Below are 21,504 nucleotides of genomic sequence, written 5' to 3'. Positions count from 1 at the left end.
ATGCACACCTATTGGACACACCAACTAGGCAGCCAACCTGTCATATCATTATCCATACACTTCAGATTTCTGTTTAGATTAGGAAAAGTCTGATTTAGACAATAGTTAAATATTGTCCCAGAGACAGCATACACACACACACACACACACACACACACACACACACACACACACACACAGGGAGAATCTTAATTACATACTCTGTGCTTCCCTGTCTCATTCTCAAAACCCATTGGCTTTCTCATCCAGAGGTCCCGCCTCTGACCTCCAATGGGTTTTGAGAAGGAATCGAGAGAGGACATGAGGATGCAATTGAGACTCTCCCCTGTTGTCCAAGGAACCTCATACAGTAATTATACTTCATGGCAACATCAGTAAATTAACACTAGATGGCAGTCTTGTTTCAATATACCCTGCAGTTTGATTTTACCATCAAGGCTGGCTCTGGTATTGTAATTAGGATTCATAAAAAAAGAAACCTTCCTCTAACTCCAATGTTCATTATAACATAATCAAGATGTGACAATGTATACATCTTCACAGCAAAATATATTAACAGTGAGACAGTAGGTAAGCGTGGTTGTGTTCCTAATGGTACCCTATTTCCTACATCGTGCACTACTTTTGACTAGAGCCTTATGGGCCCTGGTCAAATTTAGAGCCCTATAAAAGGAATAGGACTGTGAGGCCTAGGCCGTAGAGGGAGATCAACTCCATTGAAAGTTCATTCCAAGCTCAGATGTCATTGTTAACATCACATTTTGGAATATAACCTTTCTAAGTATTCTGAATTAAGTTGAAATGGCCAACTGTACCAGCTCTACTCCCAAACAACCTACATGAAACTTACAGATCAAGCTGTGTGACGCAACTCAAGAGACAAATACAACAACAAAAAACACTTGATTGATTCATCATCCTTAAAAAAAGTTATAATTCCACCAATCACCTCTACAATGTTAAAAGCTAAAAGACCTACAACATTACATTGGATAACATAGCAAACAATGTATGAAAATGAGTAATACAAATGTCGTTTTAAAGCAGCCCAAACAGTGGAATTATGCCAGTTATAGACAAACAGCTATCTACAGCAGAGAAAAACTCTGAAATTAATCATTGATTAACAGTTTAAGTTAGAAATGCAAGTTCAAACAAAATGGCTATATAATAAATCACAAGCAAACGTATTGCTCTGATTGTGGCCCATTTATCTAAAATATGCATTTGTTTGATATTAGACACATTTAAAAACTCTAGGAGTCCTATTGTGTTGGTGAAACATAGATATGCATAAGAACAGAAATAGTGGTCACCCACTTCAGGGCAGGCAAACCACCTATTGATGGTATAAAGAAGCGGTACAAGTACCACACAAGCATTAGGCACAGTCCCTAAAGACATACCTCTCAAGCACAAATTCAGAAGCAAACTGAAGCGGTGGCACCAGCCCCATAGCACCAGTTAGGAGAGTTGAATCCTGACAGGCAGTCAGACTCAAGCCTTTCCTGCCCCCAGGCATGCATAACCATCACATTAGTTGGAGAACTGAACTGGGGCACAGCCAAGGGGAAGTAAAACATTGATGGTAGGGTTAGCAAAGGGCTAGGAACATACTATACATGTATGTTCTTAGGCTAGGGGGATCCAGAGCAGCAGAGCAGTCAAGCATGGTCAGTGTTCACAGATCAAGTATAGAACCGTATGATTCTCCATAAATCAGTCCAGTGTAGGCACTCAGTGACTCTAACAGTGCACAACTGCAGCATTTAGGACAAGGTAACCAACCACTGTATTAGGATGTGACTCCTTCAGGATTAGTATTTGTAATAAAAATGGTGCAAAGAGACATTTAAGATGGGTACTGCATTATGTTTGATCCAGACTCCATTTCCTGAATATAGTGTCTGGTGTGAAAAAACAATAGGCTACAAACGTTAAAATGTGCACACCTCAAACTACAGCCATATGGGTATAAACCTAACAAATGGGTATGCAGGAAGGTATGAAAATAGTACTTTTACACAACGGTTACTCTATAAACAACTTCAGAGACATTAAGATGACATGGAATCTTTGGTGTTCAGTCAATATGATCCGAATCAAATCTTTAGAGCCCAACACAAACATTGTCTACATGCAGAGGGTGCTACTGCTCACACAACTGTGGATGACTGGCTCAGTTATATGTGTGATTTTATAATCGACTATATGGTTATATCACAGATTAAGATATATAGACTAAATCTTGTTTCAACAGCAATGACTTAAAACATCAAGAATAAGCTTTAGAACATGTACCCAAGTAAAAATCAAGATAAAAAGGTAATTCAATGATGAAAGGAGTGATGAAGGATAAGACAAAAAGGCAAACAAATGTCTCAACTGTCGAGCATAAAATATGCTTACTAGATAACTGACTAAAATATAGTTAAGGAAAATGTATTATATGGCCATGGACAGATCCTTCATTAGGCCAGAGCAAGAGGCCCAGGGTTCAGTGTGTTTGTGACAAGAGCATGTTTGCACATATCTGCCCTGAGCAACAGAGACCAACTGTCCTCCCTATTGGATTGAGCATGTGATCCATACAATCCTTTGACAAATCCCTGTGCTGGAGAAGAGATGCACCCACCTCACAATTTCTGTAAAAATGTCTGTCCACTCCTTCCTGGCAAAAATAAGCATCCAGCATCCTGTAAGACATTAGTACTCTAAATATATATTAATTAATTTAAGAAGAAGCCTCAACATTTCTAAGTACCCTATGGAAATTTACTTATTATTACCCTATGGAAATAATAAGTAAGTCAGAATATAATGGATACAGGTTTGTGCAGATATACCTGGGAAATACGTTTTAAAAACAGCACAGTAAAGTCTCTGTTCGTTTTGCATATGGTTCGCCATTATCTTCTGTGAACAGTCTCTGGTAACGCAACATAAAAACATCCAATTCAAATGACACAGCAGATGAGAAACAGCGATGAACGGCTATAGTCCCCCTTCCGTTTAGATACCTCAGACGAGGCACCGTCAGGAGAAAAGGGAGGACTGAGGACATAACTGAGGGGCATGGACTGTCTGACTGGGACAAAGTGGTGAAAACCTAGGGCTCATTTAACTGGGGTGATGGCCAGTCCAGGCTACTGAGGCCAGTGAACCATACATGGACATTTATTTCACTTTAGACTACATCTAAAGCCCTGTCGCTGAGGGATTTAGCTTTGCAGACATAGGCAGACTGGTAGGTCAAGTCCTTTCTGGGGTGTTGTAGCAATGGAGTTGTGATTCTGGTGAGAAGAGTGCAAATTCAATCCCGATGTTGTATAGATTATTTTTGTTCTTTCAGTTGGACATGCCCAGACCAGCCTTAGCAAGTCAATCAACCCCCTTTGTGATACGTTGCACCGTGACAACACAGAAGATAGTTCCAGCGAGGCTGCAGTGCAAGTCCACTGCGTGTACTGTAATGCACCTTTACTGTGGCCCCTTCACTACTGAATCATGAAGCCAGACTGCGGAGCTATGCGAGGGGGAGGCCTCTGAGGCAGGGCAGGGGGGTACTGAGACACGAAAGGGTGCTGGTACCCAGGGTTGACACTGAGCAAAGGGTGGCCCGCCCTGGGGGGGATAGGGGGGTATGGGGTGGCAGGGTAGGAAAAGACAGCAGGCTGGGGCTGGGGGGCTACAGCTGGGGGTTGTTGGGCAGGAGGGGGAGGGGGGGCTCTCCTGGGCTGAGGCACTGGAAAGGGGTTGTGGTTGTTGGCCTCTGTGTAGAGGGGGGCTGGCCTGGCTGAGACCTCCTGAGGATGGGAGCAGGAGACTGGGACCCGAGGCAGCCGTCCACCCTTCAGCACCATCTCCTGCAGCTTGTCAATCTTCACCCTCCTCAGGTGGGCCAGCTTCCTGTTGCTCTGGTACGAGTCCATGAAGGCATCCAAGGTGACGTCCCCGTCCAAGAAGGAGTCCGCCATGTTCTGTTTAGAAAAGAGGGACGGTTTAAAAACATTCCATGAAAGCAGTCTGGAGATTCCATGCAAAAAGAAATGTGAAAGTATAAACAATGTGATGAATAGATGTGAGGACTCGACAGTAACAAAACTAAAGAACAAATGCGAGGTGTTCCCCCAACTTGTAACTAACGGGACCATAAAGTCAGATTAATAAACCATAAATGGATAGGCCCTCTGGGCCACAGTGGAAATAAAAACAGGAACGGCAGGACACAGTGTTTAAACTGATGCCGCAGGACACATTAGGCCATCCTTTGACAGAGAGAGGTGTTGTAATGCCGTTTACCTCTGTCTCCTCTTCAATCTTGGCTCCCTCTGCCTGCAATAGAGCAAGAAATGTCTCCAATGAACTGTTCCCAGAGCTGTGATCTGTGAGCAGAAGAGAAAAAAAAAATAAACAAAGTTACCATTTTGTTTACGAATGCAGCTAGAATTCATCATGTCAGTGACAAGACTTGGAAATATGTGGTCTGGACAGAGGAGAACGGAAAGGACAAGACAAAAGTTGACATTTTGTTTGACGACCACAACTAGAATTAATCTCAAACAGTCGCCTCTCATAGTCACACGACTGCTGAAACTGTACTGCTGAAAATAATGAGTAGGCCTCAATAACATGAGACACTGACTCACATGATGACTGCTACAGAAGTATGAGGGAGTATTCAACCAGTGAGCAGGGAACACACACACACACAGCTCCATATCCAGCCATCACTCATTCTCTACAACAATCTCTGACACCAAAACCAAGGCCTCATTATGAGTTCCCAGGATAAAACCACTCTGAGCAAAGGGACTGACTGTCTTTCATAATGAGCGGTGAACTGAAATAGATTGGGGCCTGCGTCTGTAAATGTACCCTACTCCATAAATAGTGCACTACTTTTGAGCAGAGCCCTTTGAGTATGGGGTGCTATTTGGCCCAGTCAGGGAGTCTCCAAGGAAGCTGAACGAGAGGCCAGCCTGGTTCCTGTGTTGAGTCAGTCTACTGACTGAAAGACAATACCAGCTGGAGCTGCTGGAATTACATGCAGGACCTGACACCAAAGCAACCAGATCACACAGCAAAACTCTAGGTTTATGATCCCTACCCACTAGTGTGGTGCCAATGCCAACTCACCCACATTTCACCAACACTGGGCAAATCACACCTTACAGAAAGACAGACCTCATGTAGCCTAGAAGACGAGAACATGAGTGGTTGGAAAAATTGGATTGCATAATTTTTTTTAAAAATCATATCTGTTATTACAATGTTTGTGTAATAACAAAACAAGTATGTATGTGTAAACCCATTTGACTTGTCAGAATAAGACAGATCTGAGCTATACATCAGGGAGCTCCAGCAAGAAAGACAGAGAGACAGATAGCAAAACCGATCGAGAAAACACGGTAAAGCCTAGACAAAGGCCTGGCCCCCTCGACCTCCCTGCGCAGTGCCAGAAAAAAACTGTCCTAATTTAACCAGCTTCCCCGGGCATGATGCAAGGCGTTTCACAGCTGCCCCAGCCAGCGGAGTGCACCCACTCACAATGAATTACCACACTGACAGAGAGAGAACTACTGTCTGTCCAATATCACAGGAAAACAACATTTAAACAGAGAGGACGGGAAGTGGTCATCGGTCCAATTGGCATGACTGGGATCGTTTGATTTATTTGTGAACTAGACATGTTCCAAGTAGTGTATTAGAACCAAATCCAAGCGTACTGTAGGTGCGAGTTGCAGAGTGAAGTGTTAGGAGGATAGAAGCTCTTCCTCTGGCCCAGCCAAATGACTCTCATCCCCTCTCCACTCTAACGAGAAGACTCACAGGAGCATCAGCACTCCTCCACACAATGGAATGATTCTCTACCTCTGAAAGACCAGAGTGGAACACACACACAGTTTGGACCCAGGGATCATGAGACTGCCATTTAGTAATGGATACAGACCAGCCTCCACTGACAGTGAGGGGGGAGTTTTTGGCCTGTCTTCCTCTCACTCTTTCCCTCCCTCCAGGGCTTTTTTGCCCTCACACGCCAGCAGCACAACAGCCCGCTGTTGTACTAAGGGGCAGGGGGGCACAGTCTGTCCTGCCACCCTGGCCCCCACTCACTGCCACCCTAGAGAATCTTCTGAAGCACCCCTGTTGCCGTTGCTATGGTGGAGGATGGAGGGAGTCACTGCATGCAAAGGAAACACACAGACCAAACAATACTGGGTTGATTCTGCCGTAAGACCATGCTTTTCATCTGGGTCACATGGCTGAGTTCAGTTGCTCCCAGCGATGTGGGTTGTCTCCCAAATGGCACCCTATCCACTATACAGCGCAAAAATAGGGTGCCATTTGGGACACAACCCTGCTCTGTCCTTCCCATGCAGATACACTACGGCTGCTGCTACTGCTGCTTACAGCAAATCCACAACTAGGACAGCCAGCACACAGGGAAACCGGTATCCTACATTTGACAAAAGCCCTCTCGCCATCAACAAACAAAGGGCAGGTGGCGAGGCCTTCCATGAAGGAACAGCCACACAAGTAGAGCATGGGAATGTAAGTCCAGGCACTTGTCATCTCTCGTCTGGACTACTGCAACTTGCTGTTGGCTGGGCTCCCTGCTTGTGCCATCAAACCCCTGCAACCTTCCCAAGTTCTCTCATGTCACCCCATTCCTCCGTACACCCCACTGGCTTCCAGTTGAAGCTCGTCTCCACTACAAGACCATGGTACATGCCTACGGACCAGCAAGAGGAACTGCCCCTCCCTACTTTCAGGCTATGCTCAAACCCTACACTCCAACCTGAGCACTCCGTTCTGCCACCTCTGGTCTCTTGGCCCTCCCACCCCTATGGGGGGGGCAGCTTCCACTCAGCCCAGTCCAAGCTCTTCTCTGTTCTGGCACCCCAAATGGTGAAACCAGCTTCCCCCTGAAGCTAGAACAGCAGAGTCCCTGCCCATCTTCTGAAAACATCTGAAACCCTACCTCTTCAAAGAGTATCTTAAATAATCCCACAGCATCCCCTCTCACACCAAAAAATAACATGCATTTTGTGAACTAACACACACACACACACACACACTTTAATTTCTAGCTCTGATTTCACTGATAGCTACTTTGAGGAAAAATTTACATTCTAGGACTGTGATATTTGGTTGTCCCATCTAGCCATCTTAAGATGAATGCACTAAGTCGCTCTGGATATGAGCATCTGCTAAATTACTAAAATGTCAATGTAAAAGCACAATACCATCTACTGTGTACAAAAGGAGGCAGAGAGAGACAGAAAGCCTGTTCAGCTGCAGGGGGGTAAATGGCAGCCTATGCATTGAGGAGGGCCAAATCACTACTCTTGTGACTAGAGGAGAACACAAAGACAAACTAACTTTATCAATGAGTGCTACATCCACCACAACAAAGACTGAAGTGAAATGTTGGCATACTGTTTGGAGGGGGCTGCCTGGCAACCTTCGCGTCATACCAGGTCATAAGTATCAGCAGTCAATTTATTCAGTGGCATAGGATGCACCCCCACAGGCCCCGCAAGGCAGGGGGCGGTCCCCTAAAGCTCGGGGGCCCCCCAGATAGCATATGAACACGTCAAATGTAACAAAATGTTTAGAATTACAGGAAATTAACTTTAAAACCGCAACATTTTCTCTGAGCCTCATTGCAAAATATGTCGAATAGCATTAGGTTAGCTGTTAGAACTGTACATTTTCCTCTCTGACCCATTTCAAAATGTGTAGAATTGCAGTAAGTTAGCCATTTTCTTACAAAACTTGCCTGGACCTTAAAAATGAAATACATAAGTATTCACTAGAGGTCGACCGATTATGATTTTTCAACGCCGATACCGATTATTGGAGGACCAAAAAAACGTTTAAGTTCCTTGCTCAGAACATGAGAACATATGAAAGCTGGTGGTTCCTTTTAACATGAGTCTTCAATATTCCCAGGTAAGAAGCTTTAGGTTGTAGTTATTATAGGAATTATAGGACTCTCTCTATACAATTTGTATTTCATATACCTTTGACTATTGGATGTTCTTATAGGCACTTTAGAATTGCCAGTGTAACAGTATAGCTTCCGTCCCTCTCCTCGCTCTTACCTGGGGTCGAACCAGGAACACATCGACAACAGCCACCCTCAAAGCAGTGTTACCCAAGTAGAGCAAGGGGAACAACCACTCCCAAGTATCAGAGTGCGTGACGTTTGAAACACTATTAGTGCGCACCTGCTAACTAGCTAGCCATTTCACATGGGTTACACAATCCTAATCTCGGGGGTTGATAGGCTTGAAGTCAAACAGCGCAATGCTTGAAGAATTGCGAAGAGCTGCTGGCAAAACGCACGAAGGTGCTTGTTTGAATGAATTCTTACGAGCCTTTGGTCATTAATATGGTCGAATCCGGAAACTATCATTTCGAAAACAAAACGTTTATTATTTCAGTGAAATACGGTACCGTTCCGTATTTTATCTAACGGGTGGCATCCCTAAGTCTAAATATTCCTGTTACATTTCACAACCTTCAATGTTATGTCATAATTATGTAAAATTCTGGCTAATTAATTACGGCCTTTGTTAGGAATAAATGGACTTCACACAGTTCGCAATGAGCCAGGCGGCCCAAACTGCTGTATATACCCTGACTGCTTGCACGGAACGCAAGAGAAGTGACACAAATTCATGTTAGCAGGCAATATTAACTAAATATGGGTTTATATATACTTGTGTATTGATTTTAAAGAAAAGCATTGATGTTTATGGTTAGGTACATTGGTGCAACGACAGTGCTTTTTTCGCAAATGCGCTTGTTAAATCATCACCCGTTTGTCGAAGTAGGCTGTGATTCGATGAGAAATTAACAGGCACCGCATCGATTATATGCAACGCAGGACACGTTAGATAAACTAGTAATATCATCAACCATGTGTAGTTAACTAGTGATTATGTTAATGTAACCGATGTGAAATGGCTAGTTAGTTAGCGGTGGTGCGCGCTAATAGTATTTAAATCAGTGACGTCACTCGCTCTGAGACTTGAAGTAGGGTTTCCCCTTGCGTTGCAAGGACCGCGGCTTTTGTGGCGCGATGGGTAACGATGCTTCGGTGGGTGTCAGTTGTTGATGTGTGCAAGGGTCCCTGGTTCGAGCCCGGGTTGGGGCGAAGAGAGGGACGGAACCTACACTGTTACATTAAGATTGATTGTTTTTTTATAAGATAAGTTTAATGCTAGCTAGCAACTTACCTTGGCTTCTTGGTGCCCTCGCGTAACAGGTAGTCAGCCTGTCATGCAGGCTCCTCGTGGAGTGCAATGTAAGGCAGGTGGTTAGAGCACGAATCTCCCCTGAACAAGGCAGTTAACCCCCGTTCCTAGGCAGTCATTGAAAATAAGAACGTGTTCTTAATCTGACTTGCCTAGTTAAATAAAGGTGGTTAAAAAAATAAAAATTACTTTTTTTCTCTTATCAAAAGAAATAAAAAATACATTTTAAAAAATTAAACAAAATAGGCAAATCGGGGGCCAAAAATACCGATTAACGATTGTTATGAAAACTTGAAATCGGCCATTCAGATTAATCGGTCGACCTCTAGTATTCACACCCCTTTACTATGACACTTCAAAGGAAATTGGATGCACCTGATCTCAATTTGATCATCCTTGAGATGTCCCTACAACTGAAGCATGGTGGTGGCAGTATCATGCTATGCGGATGCTTTTCTGTGGCAGAGACAGGTAAGGATCATTGAATGGGCCAAATACAGGCAAATCCTTGAAGAGAACCTGCTTCAGAGTGCAAATGATCTTAGACTGGGGCAAAGATATACATTCCAACAGGACAATGACCCCAAGCATACAGTCAAAGCAACGTTGGAATGGCTTCAGAACAAGAATGTGTCCCAGCCAAAGCCCAGACTTGAATCCCATTGAAAATCTGAGGAAAGACTTGAAGATTGCTGTTCACCGCTGCTCCTCATCTAACAAGGAAGAATGGGGGAAAAATCCCCAAATCCAGATGTGCAAAGCTAATACAGTCATACACAAGACGACTCAAATCTGAAATCGCCGCCAAAGGTGCTTCTACAAAGTACTGACTCAGGGGAGTGAATACTTATGTCAATGAGATATTCCTGTATTTCATTTTTAATACAATTGCAAAACATTCTAAAAACATGTTTTGACTTTATCATTATAGGGTATTGTGTCCCCCCCTCCCTCAATTCAATGCTGGATCCTGCTCAATACTGGCAGAAATGAGCTACTGCGAGTGGGAAAATTAAACTGGGTTAGGGCCACTATATGGGCCTTATGATGGGAAAAGCTGGAGAAACTGGTCAGGTCTGTGTGTCATAATCCAACGGAAGAACAAACAAGAGGAAGAGAAAATATTATGCAAACTTACAAACTACCTGCCATGACAGTAAATTACAATGTTCAAATGCTCAAAGTGAGTTGTCAATTTGGCAATCCGGGTAATAGCATTGAACTTCTTCAAACCGTCAAGCCATAACACAAACCATGTCAACCAAAATAAAAGTTGTTTATCATAACAACCTATTCATGTCAACAGTCATGCATTTCAAATTCAAATATATAAATTCAAACAGCAAGAAAGCCTCGTCTGAGCAAGAATGGCCAATAGGGCAGGAACCTTAGTCTTGTTTCTGTAGCGTGTATTACCTAGTTCAACATATATTACCTAGTTTGGATTTGTGAACCTGGTAGGCCTCGAAGCTCTCCTGTAGGGAGCTGTAGCACTTGGTGAGCTGGCTCTTCTGGTGATTCAGTCTGGGCTGCAGTTGAAGGTTCTGCTCTGCCAGGCTCCGGTTACTGGCCAGGATCATCTCCTTGGTCTGTTGCACCTCCTGCATCTACAACATACAAAGGATCGCACAGACATTAAATATGATTGTATGAATATAATAATGTGATTATTGTGGATAGTCAGATAAATACAAAAAGTTAAAAAAGTTAAATGATTAAAAAGTTTGCAAGACGAATGATTTCCCTAATAATCCTGTTTACATGGACACACCTGAAAATCAGGCTACCTGATGGCAATCAGCAAATCGGCAATCTAAATAAACATTCTACCACGGTGACCATGTTATTTTTGGGAAGCATACTTGATTCTGAGTTCGGATATGCAGTATAAAGTTTGTTTGTGAAAACTACTTCTAAGTAAGCATATTCTGTTTTGCTGAACTACACTCTCACATAAAGGAGGTTCGCTCAGCTGGTGCTAGCACATGCACTGATCAAATACACCACTGAAACGCCGATTAATATGTTTACATGTTATTGCAGCGCAATGGGTGTAACTTTTGTTGACAATTTCGATACCTTTTGGAAACAAAACACATTTTCTTAAGGAGGATGGGATCCACCAGCATAATTTGGGTTCCTGGATCCTTTAATGCAGCCTTATAATGCTATTGAGACAATGAGTTATCAGTGACCCAAGCCCAGCTCAGTTAATCCCTACCATTGTGTCGCTGAGTTGTCATAATGCTACTACAAAAGTACATTATACCAGGGGCGTTGGTAGACAAAATGTAAGTAACCTACTTGATGTCCCTTTTACTGCCCTGAATGCCTCTGCTGATCCTACAGCTATTGTTTGCAGTAATCAGGTGCCTATGAACCAGAGTTATACTGTTAGCACTGAGGCGGTGTGCCCTAGTAGGAAGTCCACTGTGTGCAGCCCACCTTGCAATAACAAAAATAACATGAGCATGTATACTTCTGCTAAGCTTCCCAGTAAAGCAATGCAAACAATCAAGCATCCCAGTAAAGAGCTAAAAATAGCCCACATTAACATATGTAGCTTATTAAGAAACAAGATTCATGAAATTACTAACTTGGTAGTAACAGATAATATTCAAATTCTGACTCTGAAACTCAGATAATACCTTCAACGATACAATGGTAGCAATACATGGTTATAAAACCTACAGAAAAGACAAATGCCAATGGAGGTGTTGATGTTTATATTCAGAACCACATTCCTGTAAAGCTTAGAGAGGATGTAATTTTAAATACTGTTCAAGTAATATGGCTACAGGTTCATCTGCCTCACCTAAAGCCCATTCTGGTGGGAAGCCGCTATAGACCGCCAAGTGCTAGTCAGTATTCGGATAATGTGTGTGAAATGCTTGATATCAACAGAGGTATATTTTCTGGGTGAATTAAATATTGACGGGCTTTAATCAAGCTGCCCACTCAAGAAAAAGCTTCAAACTCTAATCAGTGCCTGTAACATGGTTCAGGATATCAGTCAAGCTACCAGGATAGTAACAAACAGCACAGGATTTAAAATCATCTAACGCGTATTGATCACATCTTCACGAATGCTGCAGAAATTTGCTTGAAAGCAGTATCCAGATCCATCAGATGTAGTGATCACAATATAGTAGCCATATCTAGGAAAACCAAAGTTCCAAAGGCTGGGGCTAATATAGTGTATAAAAGGGGTCATACAAGACATTTTGTAGTGATTCCCATGTTGTTGATATAAATAATTTGCTGGTCTGTGGTGTGTAATGAGGAGCAACCAGATGCTGCACTTGCCACGTTTATGAAATTGCTTATTCCAGTTACTAATAAGCATGCATCCATTAAGAAAATGACTAAAAACGGTTAAATCACAGCGGATTGATGAGGAATTAAAAAAAATTGTATGTCTGAGAGGGATGAGGCAAAAGGAATAGCAAATAAGTCTAGCAGCACAACAGATTGTCAAATGTAATGCAAATAGAGAAATCATGTGACTAAACTGAATAAAACGAAGAAGAAACTATACTATGAAACAACGATAAATTATATAAAGAATGAGAGTAAAAAGCTCAGGAGCACCGAAATACAATTTTGGCCAAACAGGCAAACTCAGCTCCTTCATCACAAAACCCACAGATATCGCAAATTACTTTAATGATTTTTTTCATTGGGAAGATAGGCATGACATGCCAGCAACAAACGCAGACACTACACATCCAAGTATAACTGATCAAATGATGACCAAATACAATGCTATTTTACAGTAAAGAAACTGACAGACTTTCAGCACCCTTATAGGGAAGGAAATTCAAGAAGCACAGCACTTACACAAATGACTGATGATTGGCTGAGAGAAATTGATGATAAAAAGATTGTGGGGCTGTTTTGTTAGACTTCAGTGCAGCTTTTGACATTATCGATCATAGTTTGCTGCTGGAAAAACATGTGTTATTGCTTTACACCCCCTGCTATACTGTGGATAAATAGTTACCTGTCTAATAGAACACAGGGGGTATTCTTTAATAGAAGCCCCTCCAAACCAATCCAGGTTGAATCAGGAATTCCCCAGGGCAGCTATTTAGGCCCCTTACTTTTTTCAATCTTTACTAATGACATGCCACTGGTTTGAGTAAAGCCAGTGTGTCCATGTACAGTACCAGTCAAAAGTTTGGACACACCTACTTATTTTTTTACATTGTAAAATAATAGTGAACACATCAAAACTATGAAATAACATATGGACTCATGTAGTAATCAAAATAGTGTTAAACAAGTCAAAATATATTTTATATTTGAGGTTCTTCAAAGTAGCCACCCTTTGCAATGATGACAGCTTTGCACACTCTTGGCATTCGCTCAACCAGCTTCACGAGATAGTCACCTGGAATGCATTTCAATTAACAGGTGTGCCTTGTTATAAGTTAATTTGTAGAATTGCTTTCCTTCTTAATATGTTTGAGAAAATCAGTTGTGTTGTGACAAGGTAGGGGTGGTATACAGAAGATAGCCCTATTTGGTAAAAGACCAAGTTCATATTATGGCCTGAACAGCTCAAAAAAGCAAAGACAAATTACTTCAAGACATGAAGGTCAATAAACACGGAAAATGTCAAGAACTTTTAAAGTTTCTTCAAGCGCAGTCGCAAAAAACATCAAGTGCTATGAGGAAACTGGCTCTCATGAAGACCACCACAGGAAAGGAAGACCCAGAGCTACCTCTGCTGCAGAGGATAAGTTAGAGTTAACTGCACCTCTGATTGCAGCCCAAATAAAATGCTTCACAGATTTCAAGTAACAGACATCAACATCAACTGTTCAAAGGAGACTGCATGAATCAGGCATCCTTGGTCGAATTGTTGCAAAGAAGCCACTACTAAAGAACACCAATAAGAAGAGACTTGCTTGGGCCAAGAAACACAAGCAATGGACATTAGACTCGTGGAAATCTGTCTTTTGGTCTGATGAGTCCAAATGTGAAATTTCTGGTTCCAACCGCAGTGTCTTTGTGAGACGCAGAGTAGGTGAACGGATGATCGCCGCATGTGTGTTTCCCACCGTGAAGCATGTAGGAGGATTTGTGATGGTGCTTTGCTTGTGACACTGTTGGTATTTAGAATTCAAGCTACACTTAAGCAGCATGGCTATCAAAGCATTCTGCAGCGATACGCCATCCCATCTGGTTTGCACTTAATCATTTGTTTTTCAACAGGACAATGACCCAAAACACACCTCCAGCCTGTGTAAGAGCTATTTGACCAAGGGAATGCTGCATCAGATGACCTGGCCTCCACAATCACCCAACCTCAACCCAATTGAGATGGTTTGGGATGAGTTGGACCGCGGAGTGAAGGAAACGCAGCCAACAAGTGCTCAGCATATGTGGGACCTCCTTCAAGACTGTTGGAAAAGCATTTCTAATGAAGCTGGTTGAGAGAATGCCAAGAGTGTGCAAAGCTGGCATCAAGGCAAAGCGTGGCTACTTTGAAGAATCTCAAATATATTTTGATTTGTTTAACACTTTTTTGGTTACTCCACAATTCCATATTTGTTATTTCATAGTTTTTTGGTCTTCACTATAATTCTACAATGTAGAAAACAATACAAATGAAAAACCCTTGAATGAGAAAGTATGTCCCAACTTTTGACTGGTACTGTATGTAGCTCAAAAAAAGAAATGCCCTCTGGGGCTCCTATTACGATAATTCTAACAAAATTTGCACAAACTGATAGCGAAATTACAGACGCTGTTAGCTAAATGCTAAGCGAAAATGAGCATAACTAATTGCAATGACTCGAGTAATTTTACCACATGACTTGGGTCAGTCTCATCAAGCTACATGGACAGAAAAAGCGAGTAGCTTGGGCGTGAACAGCATCATGTGGCCTAGCTCTGAAAATGCATTAACTAGCCTAATAGGAAGTATAACACTTCTTCCAAAACAAATTATCTTGTCATGGAATGACAGAAGCCAGCCAGCAGTGTGGACTTGGGCTGCGAGTGGATGGGTTGGAGGGTGACAGAGAGAAAACAACATTTCAGACAAGGCCAGAGGCTAAGTGCAATCATAACCACTGTGCTTCACTGCTTCCCACACTGTACTGCCGTGACCTGAGCTGACCAAACCATACAACCAACTAACTAACTTCCCAGAACTGTGTCTCAATAAACCACTCCAACACAGTTCACTGGAGAAAAAAAACAGCCTTAAATAGCATCCATGACTGCAGGCTTGTTCTGTCAAACCCAAAAAAAACAAACACTATGTTTTGCAGGGGAAGTAAATAGTTAATGACTGGCTCTCCACTTTCTCTGTACAGTGACAATAGATGAGGAACAAATTTAACAGGGGAACACCAAAACTGTCACACCAGACAGACTGTGCTGCTCAACATATTCCTTTTCTTCCTATTTAAGATGCCATATAACATAATGTCGTTATTATGCTGAAGGCAGAGGCTTTTAGCTGTGTGGGGATTGAGTACAGCAGCCGTATCTGTATCAAGCGGCTCAGAGTAGGTAGGGGTGCTGATCTAGGATCAGTTCAGCCTTTTAGATCATAATTAATATGATTTTTATGGACAGGGAACACCTAATCCTAGATCAGCACTCCTACTCTGATGCTTGATAAACACACATACAGCCACCGAGCTCAGAAGGCCTGAGGCAGCATCACACCCAAACAGAGGCTTTCATTCGGAGCCTCCTCTAGAGCTCAGTCAGGGCTCCAGACTGTGACCATCTAGTCACATTGCAAGTGCACTAAGCCATTGCAAAGTTGTTTTTTTAGGATATTTACTGTTAGATTAATACATGGCTACTAGCAGTAGGTGTTATATTTAAGGCCAGAGGAGGTGTGGTATATGGCCAATATACCACAGATAAGGGCTGTTGTTACATCATCCTTATCACTTTGCAGAAATTCTCCCTGTACTCAAAAGTAGAGATAGTTCTAAATAAAAATGTTATGCTCTAAAGTGTCAAAAAAAGTATAATCTAAACACAATATAAAGCCATCTATTAACTACTGTAATCTAATATCAACAGTATATGGTTATGAATACTCCTTCCTTTAATTAAGGTTGAGTTTCACTGATGAGGTTGAGTTTCACTGATGAGTTTCACATCACCTTTTTCAGCATATTAGCAAGACATGGGCTAGTAATTTAGTCAGTTGCCAACAATGTGATTGGTCTCCAATTGTCCAAGAGAGTCCTTCTTTGGTTTGGGCATAAAACCTATTAGTCCCGGTCTCAAAGAAGGAAGTAAAATAGGATTAGCAATACCCTCTTTGTAGACCGAAAGCAAGAACCTTCTAATATCAGGCCAAAAATGTCAATAGACATGATAATAGCAGTTCGGTGGCTATGAGTAATGGAACATCCCCTCGTTTCTCTATTGCTAGAGGAATTAGACAGGGTAGTCCAATCTCCACTCTTATTTATTGTAGCCAACAATTTACTGAGAATTGAAAAGGGATCCGTATCTAACAAATCTGAGAATTTAAAAAAGGGATCTGTATTTTTGGTAAAGATATAAATATCAGTCAATTTGCAGATGATATTGCCCTTTTCCTCCCTTGGCTATTGACAGAATCAATAAATGTTCTATGGCCTCTAGGTTGACTCAACCTTAACAAATGTGATATCATGCCAATGCATTGCTGTGACTCAAGTCAACATTGCCTCCGTACCTGTTAAAAACAAAGTTTAATATTAAGGAATTGTTATCACAAAAAAAAAATTCAACATTGATAGTATAATTAATTCCATGAGAGATTAAGTCAGGGGCTGCAACGTGATGACTCAAAATTGAGTTGTGTTCTTTTGTGCAAGACTGATGGTTTATCAAGAACAATTTACCCAAGTCAATTCCTTTCTCTTTCTTCTAATAACATCAAAAAAGTAAATTCTGTTAGAGATTTATTTTGGAAGAATAAAACACATTTGGAAATCAATTTGTGAAAGACTATGATCATGGATGTTTACTTACTATTGATTTTGAGTCGTTAGTGGGTACTTTTAGGATTAAATGGTTGAAATTGTCTGTCTAACCCTACCTCTGTGGTATCATATCCCTAAAATTCTGTTAAAAAAAAATTGGTGGACTTCAATTCCTAATGAAATGTCATTTTGACCCACCAAAAATGACTTGTGAAATTATCAAAGTTTCACCAACAAATTACATTTTTCTAGAAAGAGATTAAAATTGATAGGAAATTCATTTTCAAAGGCCTTTGGTTTGACAAGGGTATTAATTTTATCATTAGAGTTACAATCTAGCTAATTGTGCAAATCAATTTATACAATTTTTGACATGCGTTTTTCTGGATTTTTTGTTGTTATTCTGTCTCTCACTGTTCAAATAAACCTACCATTAAAATTATAGACTGATCATTTCTTTGTCAGTGGGCAAATGTACAAAATCAGCAGGGGATCAAATACTTTTCCCCCCTCACTGTGTGTGTGTGTGTAATATATATATATATATATATTATTAGTGCACATAAAGATGAAGGCAAATTCATGTCTATTGAACAAAAAAAATTCTGAAATTCTGTAGTCCTATTTAGGCCTAATTGTTAACCCAAAATTCATGACAAATCACTGGATTAGGTTGCATATCTAAATATTTTGAAACATGCATTCCTGTTTGGACATGTTAGAACTTATTTATTGAATACCATCTCAGTAGTCTGTCACTTCTTAATAAAACATTGTGAATGACTAAAATAACGTATAAGATGATGACTCAAATGTATTGTGAGATGCTGCACACATTTTTTGAGAGGGGGGGGGGGGTCCACCTAATCATGGCCTGGTCATCACCAACTGAAAGTTAGTAGGGGAAAATGTTAGTCTGGAGCCCTGTCAGTCCAAGAGAGGATTGCAGAGCCCTGCCTAGCCAAACGGAGTGAGATAAAGAGAACATGTCTCAATGTCAGGCCTGGTATAGGTCTAGTTACATATCACAGTCTCTTATTCACTGACTGATACTGGCTTACACCTGTGGTTATATTATTTTACTTCCTCCGGTCTCTTTAACTACAATCACATCAAAATGGTGACAATATGTCTCCTCTCTTACAGCTCTACTGAGAAAGAGGCTTTGCCTACTGAGACATTGATCATGGAAGGAATTCACATAGAGGCTGAATGACTGTACACAATCAGCTTAAACTCAAATTCACTTAGAATTTGTACATTTCACATGTTAAGTTAATCATAAGATACACCATGTGGTGATAGACAACTAGGTCACCCAGCACCCTGGCATCCAGATCCTCCCTGTAACATTTGTTCAAAGGGAACTTTCCTTGCTTGATATGCTATTCTTAGCTGGATGTGTTGGGTTGAAAATACTGTGCAGTTTCTGCTGCCTGATCAAACCAAGGCCAGTCTGGCAGCTATAGTCCCCGTCTGTCCTTGACTAACATGCACACACACACACACACACACCATTAGAGAGCGCAGTAAAATAATAATACACAGAGTTAACTAGAACAGTAGGTTTATATCTACTGGTAGGGCACAAGTTAGTCTACACCAGTTGTTTACGAAGCATATGCCAAATATAATTTGATGTCAATACGTATGCACTCACTACTGTAAGTCTCTCTGGATAAGAGTGCTTGCTAAATGATTAAAATGTAAATGTTGATTGATGTCTGGCTGCCAGACAAATATAAAACAGTCAGTCTGTAGCCTATGATACGAAACCAAGGCAAACCAAACAGAAGAGACTCGTGTAGATCCAGACTGAGATTATTCTTCATCTCAAATAACAAGAACAGACCACATTTAAATGTAACCCCATTTGCACACAATAACTGCGCCGGCGTTTCCAAATGTGTTAGCTAGCCGAAAGTGTACACGTGTCTGTACTTACGGGTATGCATTCAATGAATTCTCATTCCTGGAGCAGTACACAGTGTACTAACGTACTGTACCTGCTCAGATTACATTCACATGTTCAGAGCTGTGACAGCCAGCAGCTTTGCCTTTGTCCCCTTACAATATACACACACACATCATATGATAAAGGTGCAGAACTTCTCAACTTACTCAATGAGGTGTGTCCTGAGTTAGTCATAACTGCCTTTTCCAGTCATTAGGAGCACTTCTCACTTATATCACTGTGTACCAAATGGCACCCTATTCCCTACATAGAGCAGCACTACTTTTGACCGGGGCCCAGGTCAAAAGGGATATAGGGAATAGGGTGCCATTTGGTACACAGACTATGACTAATTCCCTCCACTGTCAGGTCAATACACCACCCTCTGTAACCTGTAATGACATAGCTAATGGTCCATGGTTGGTAACCTACAGCAGTAGCTCTGTGATATATAGCCCTATCGGCATTCGACTCCATTGCCACAAACTGTTGCTGCATCATACGGAGTAAAACGAAACCATGGTCAGCTAGAATCAGATAGAGGGAGTAATAAAAAAGGAACTTGGACTATAAAAAGCTGATCTCTGATGATAGCACATAGAGACAAGCAAATCAATGCTTGCTGGTTTCATTGATTATTTGACAATGTCAGTTAAAGAACTGACAGATTACGAAGGCCTAGATTCATCTGTAGAGGAAAGGAGGATTCTATGGAATTCATGTCTAGGAACCAAGTAAGTTCACCCTCACATAAAGTGGGACAGCTAGGTTCTTGTTTTTTGTGTGATAATAGAAGTAATGACCAAGGAGAACTCTGAAAACTTAAGCAATCATCAGTATTAAGCCGTGGAGTAGTTTACATTCAATATAATCTAACAAAGTACTGACAGTTATTCTGTTTTGTTGAGCAGAATGCCATGGCACAGTTTGCAACTAAGTCCATTCAGCAGCTGACAACGCCATGCTTGTTGTCATCAGTGTCCTTAAAAATGGCCAGTTGTGGTCATATGCATTTATTTACTAACAAACTGGGTTCAGGGCAGGGTTCCCTTGGGCTAAAAATTATGCTGTTTATACAAGTGAAAATGTAATAGTTTTAGATCGGGCGCATGACCATGACTTCGAGGCATTGCACCAATTTAAACAAAAATAAGTGTGAATGCCTGCCCTATTGCGTCTTGCAATTGACGTTTCCCAAACAGATCCTTTCTGACCAGCTGAACTGTATGTCATGTCATTGTTGCAGCTTGGCAACATAGCGTACAGTATTTTGCTTTGTCACTCAGTCACCAACCACAATACCGGACTCCCTCCCCAGAGAGGAAGTACGTATTTTTACTATTTTCCTTCCATGTTGATCAATATGAATCTACTACCAAGACAAACATGGGAAGGATTCTGCCCATTTTAACTACAACAGTGTTGCCATGTTTCTTGTACTGTCAATCACTGAGAGTGTTTTTGCTTGTTACTCTGTAAAATGGCAAACTGCAAGTGTTTCGATTCTACGAAACGTCACGAGTTCCAGGAAGGTTACTTCGAGTAAGAAAGCAACGTTCTAAAAAGTAAAGAGCGTGACACACCTGACATCGAAATAGGTTACTCTACCTTCCCGCACATAACTGAGGTTATATATGTATATATACACACATATAGGGAACTATGCCATTGTTCCGCAAATTCTTAACTTTCCCTGGAGGCTTCGTTGCCTACCCTACAAGCTGGCGAAAGCTAAACAAAGGGCTTGAAATTGAAACAATGCTGCAGAAAACCCAAGTGATATAGTAATACTGTTATAGTGGCTTACCTCTTCCATTTCTTGAACAATGCTGTTGAGTTTGTCATCATCTTCAAGCAATTCGTTGAGCTGTGTCATCGAGTACGAACTAAACTTGTTCCCAAAACCAGACATTTCTGTCACAGCTGTGTTCCTCTCTTTGCCTCGCGGATCCTTCCGGTGAAGGGCCTTCACATCACGGAGTTCACGCGATCCGAGGAGTAAATAACAGCATCAAGCTAGGTGACTGGCTGAAGATACACAACAACAAAAAAGCTAGAGTATCACCGGAAGCTGTGGGTCTCTAGGACAGGATTGGTGGGGATTTGGCATCATACCAAAGACAGTACATTACAGAAAGTATAGTTATTTTAAAAACAAATATATTTTTTTAAAGTATAGTTATTTTAAGTTTCTTCAGAGAAAATATAAGTGTAGTGATATCCTGTTTTTTTTGTTATTGTGTTGTAATTTCAAATTGTAAAAATAATAAGAGAAAAAGTACAGTATTAGTGTTAGGTTTAGAAATGCTATGATCTAAGTATTCTACAG

General features: G+C 41.3%; 1 protein-coding gene across 2 annotated transcripts; it reads right to left on the bottom strand.

Moving 5' to 3' along the window:
* Positions 1 to 906: 906 nt before the first annotated feature.
* On the bottom strand, positions 907 to 21,301 carry vps37ba (VPS37B subunit of ESCRT-I a). 2 transcript variants are annotated; one of them, XM_029763400.1, is made up of 4 exons: positions 20,983 to 21,301; positions 10,705 to 10,876; positions 4,303 to 4,385; positions 907 to 3,980 (listed from the first exon to the last, which is right to left on the bottom strand). In XM_029763400.1, the coding sequence occupies exons 1-4, from the start codon at positions 21,085 to 21,087 to the stop codon at positions 3,498 to 3,500; spliced, it is 843 nt and encodes a 280-aa protein (XP_029619260.1). In that variant the 5' UTR covers positions 21,088 to 21,301; the 3' UTR covers positions 907 to 3,497. The 2 variants fall into 2 exon arrangements, with proteins under 2 accessions (XP_029619260.1, XP_029619261.1); XM_029763401.1 differs by lacking the exon at positions 20,983 to 21,301 and adding an exon at positions 19,167 to 19,304.
* Positions 21,302 to 21,504: the final 203 nt, after the last annotated feature.

Source organism: Salmo trutta, chromosome 9 (assembly GCF_901001165.1).
Source record: "Salmo trutta chromosome 9, fSalTru1.1, whole genome shotgun sequence".
Classification (NCBI taxonomy): Eukaryota; Metazoa; Chordata; class Actinopteri; order Salmoniformes; family Salmonidae; genus Salmo; species Salmo trutta.
Note: the sequence above shows the minus strand (reverse complement) of the source record. Positions and strands in the feature narration are given on the sequence as shown.

Bases quoted from the DNA above. Each gene is read 5' to 3' on its own strand.
- vps37ba (XM_029763400.1), bottom strand. From the start codon at position 21,087: ATGTCTGGTTTTGGGAACAAGTTTAGTTCGTACTCGATGACACAGCTC. The intron at 4,386-10,704 runs GTAATATATGTT...TTCTGCTCACAG, and splicing joins GGTTCACAAATCCAAACTAG to ATCACAGCTCTGGGAACAGT. The intron at 3,981-4,302 runs GTAAACGGCATT...TTTTCTAAACAG, and splicing joins AGATTGAAGAGGAGACAGAG to AACATGGCGGACTCCTTCTT.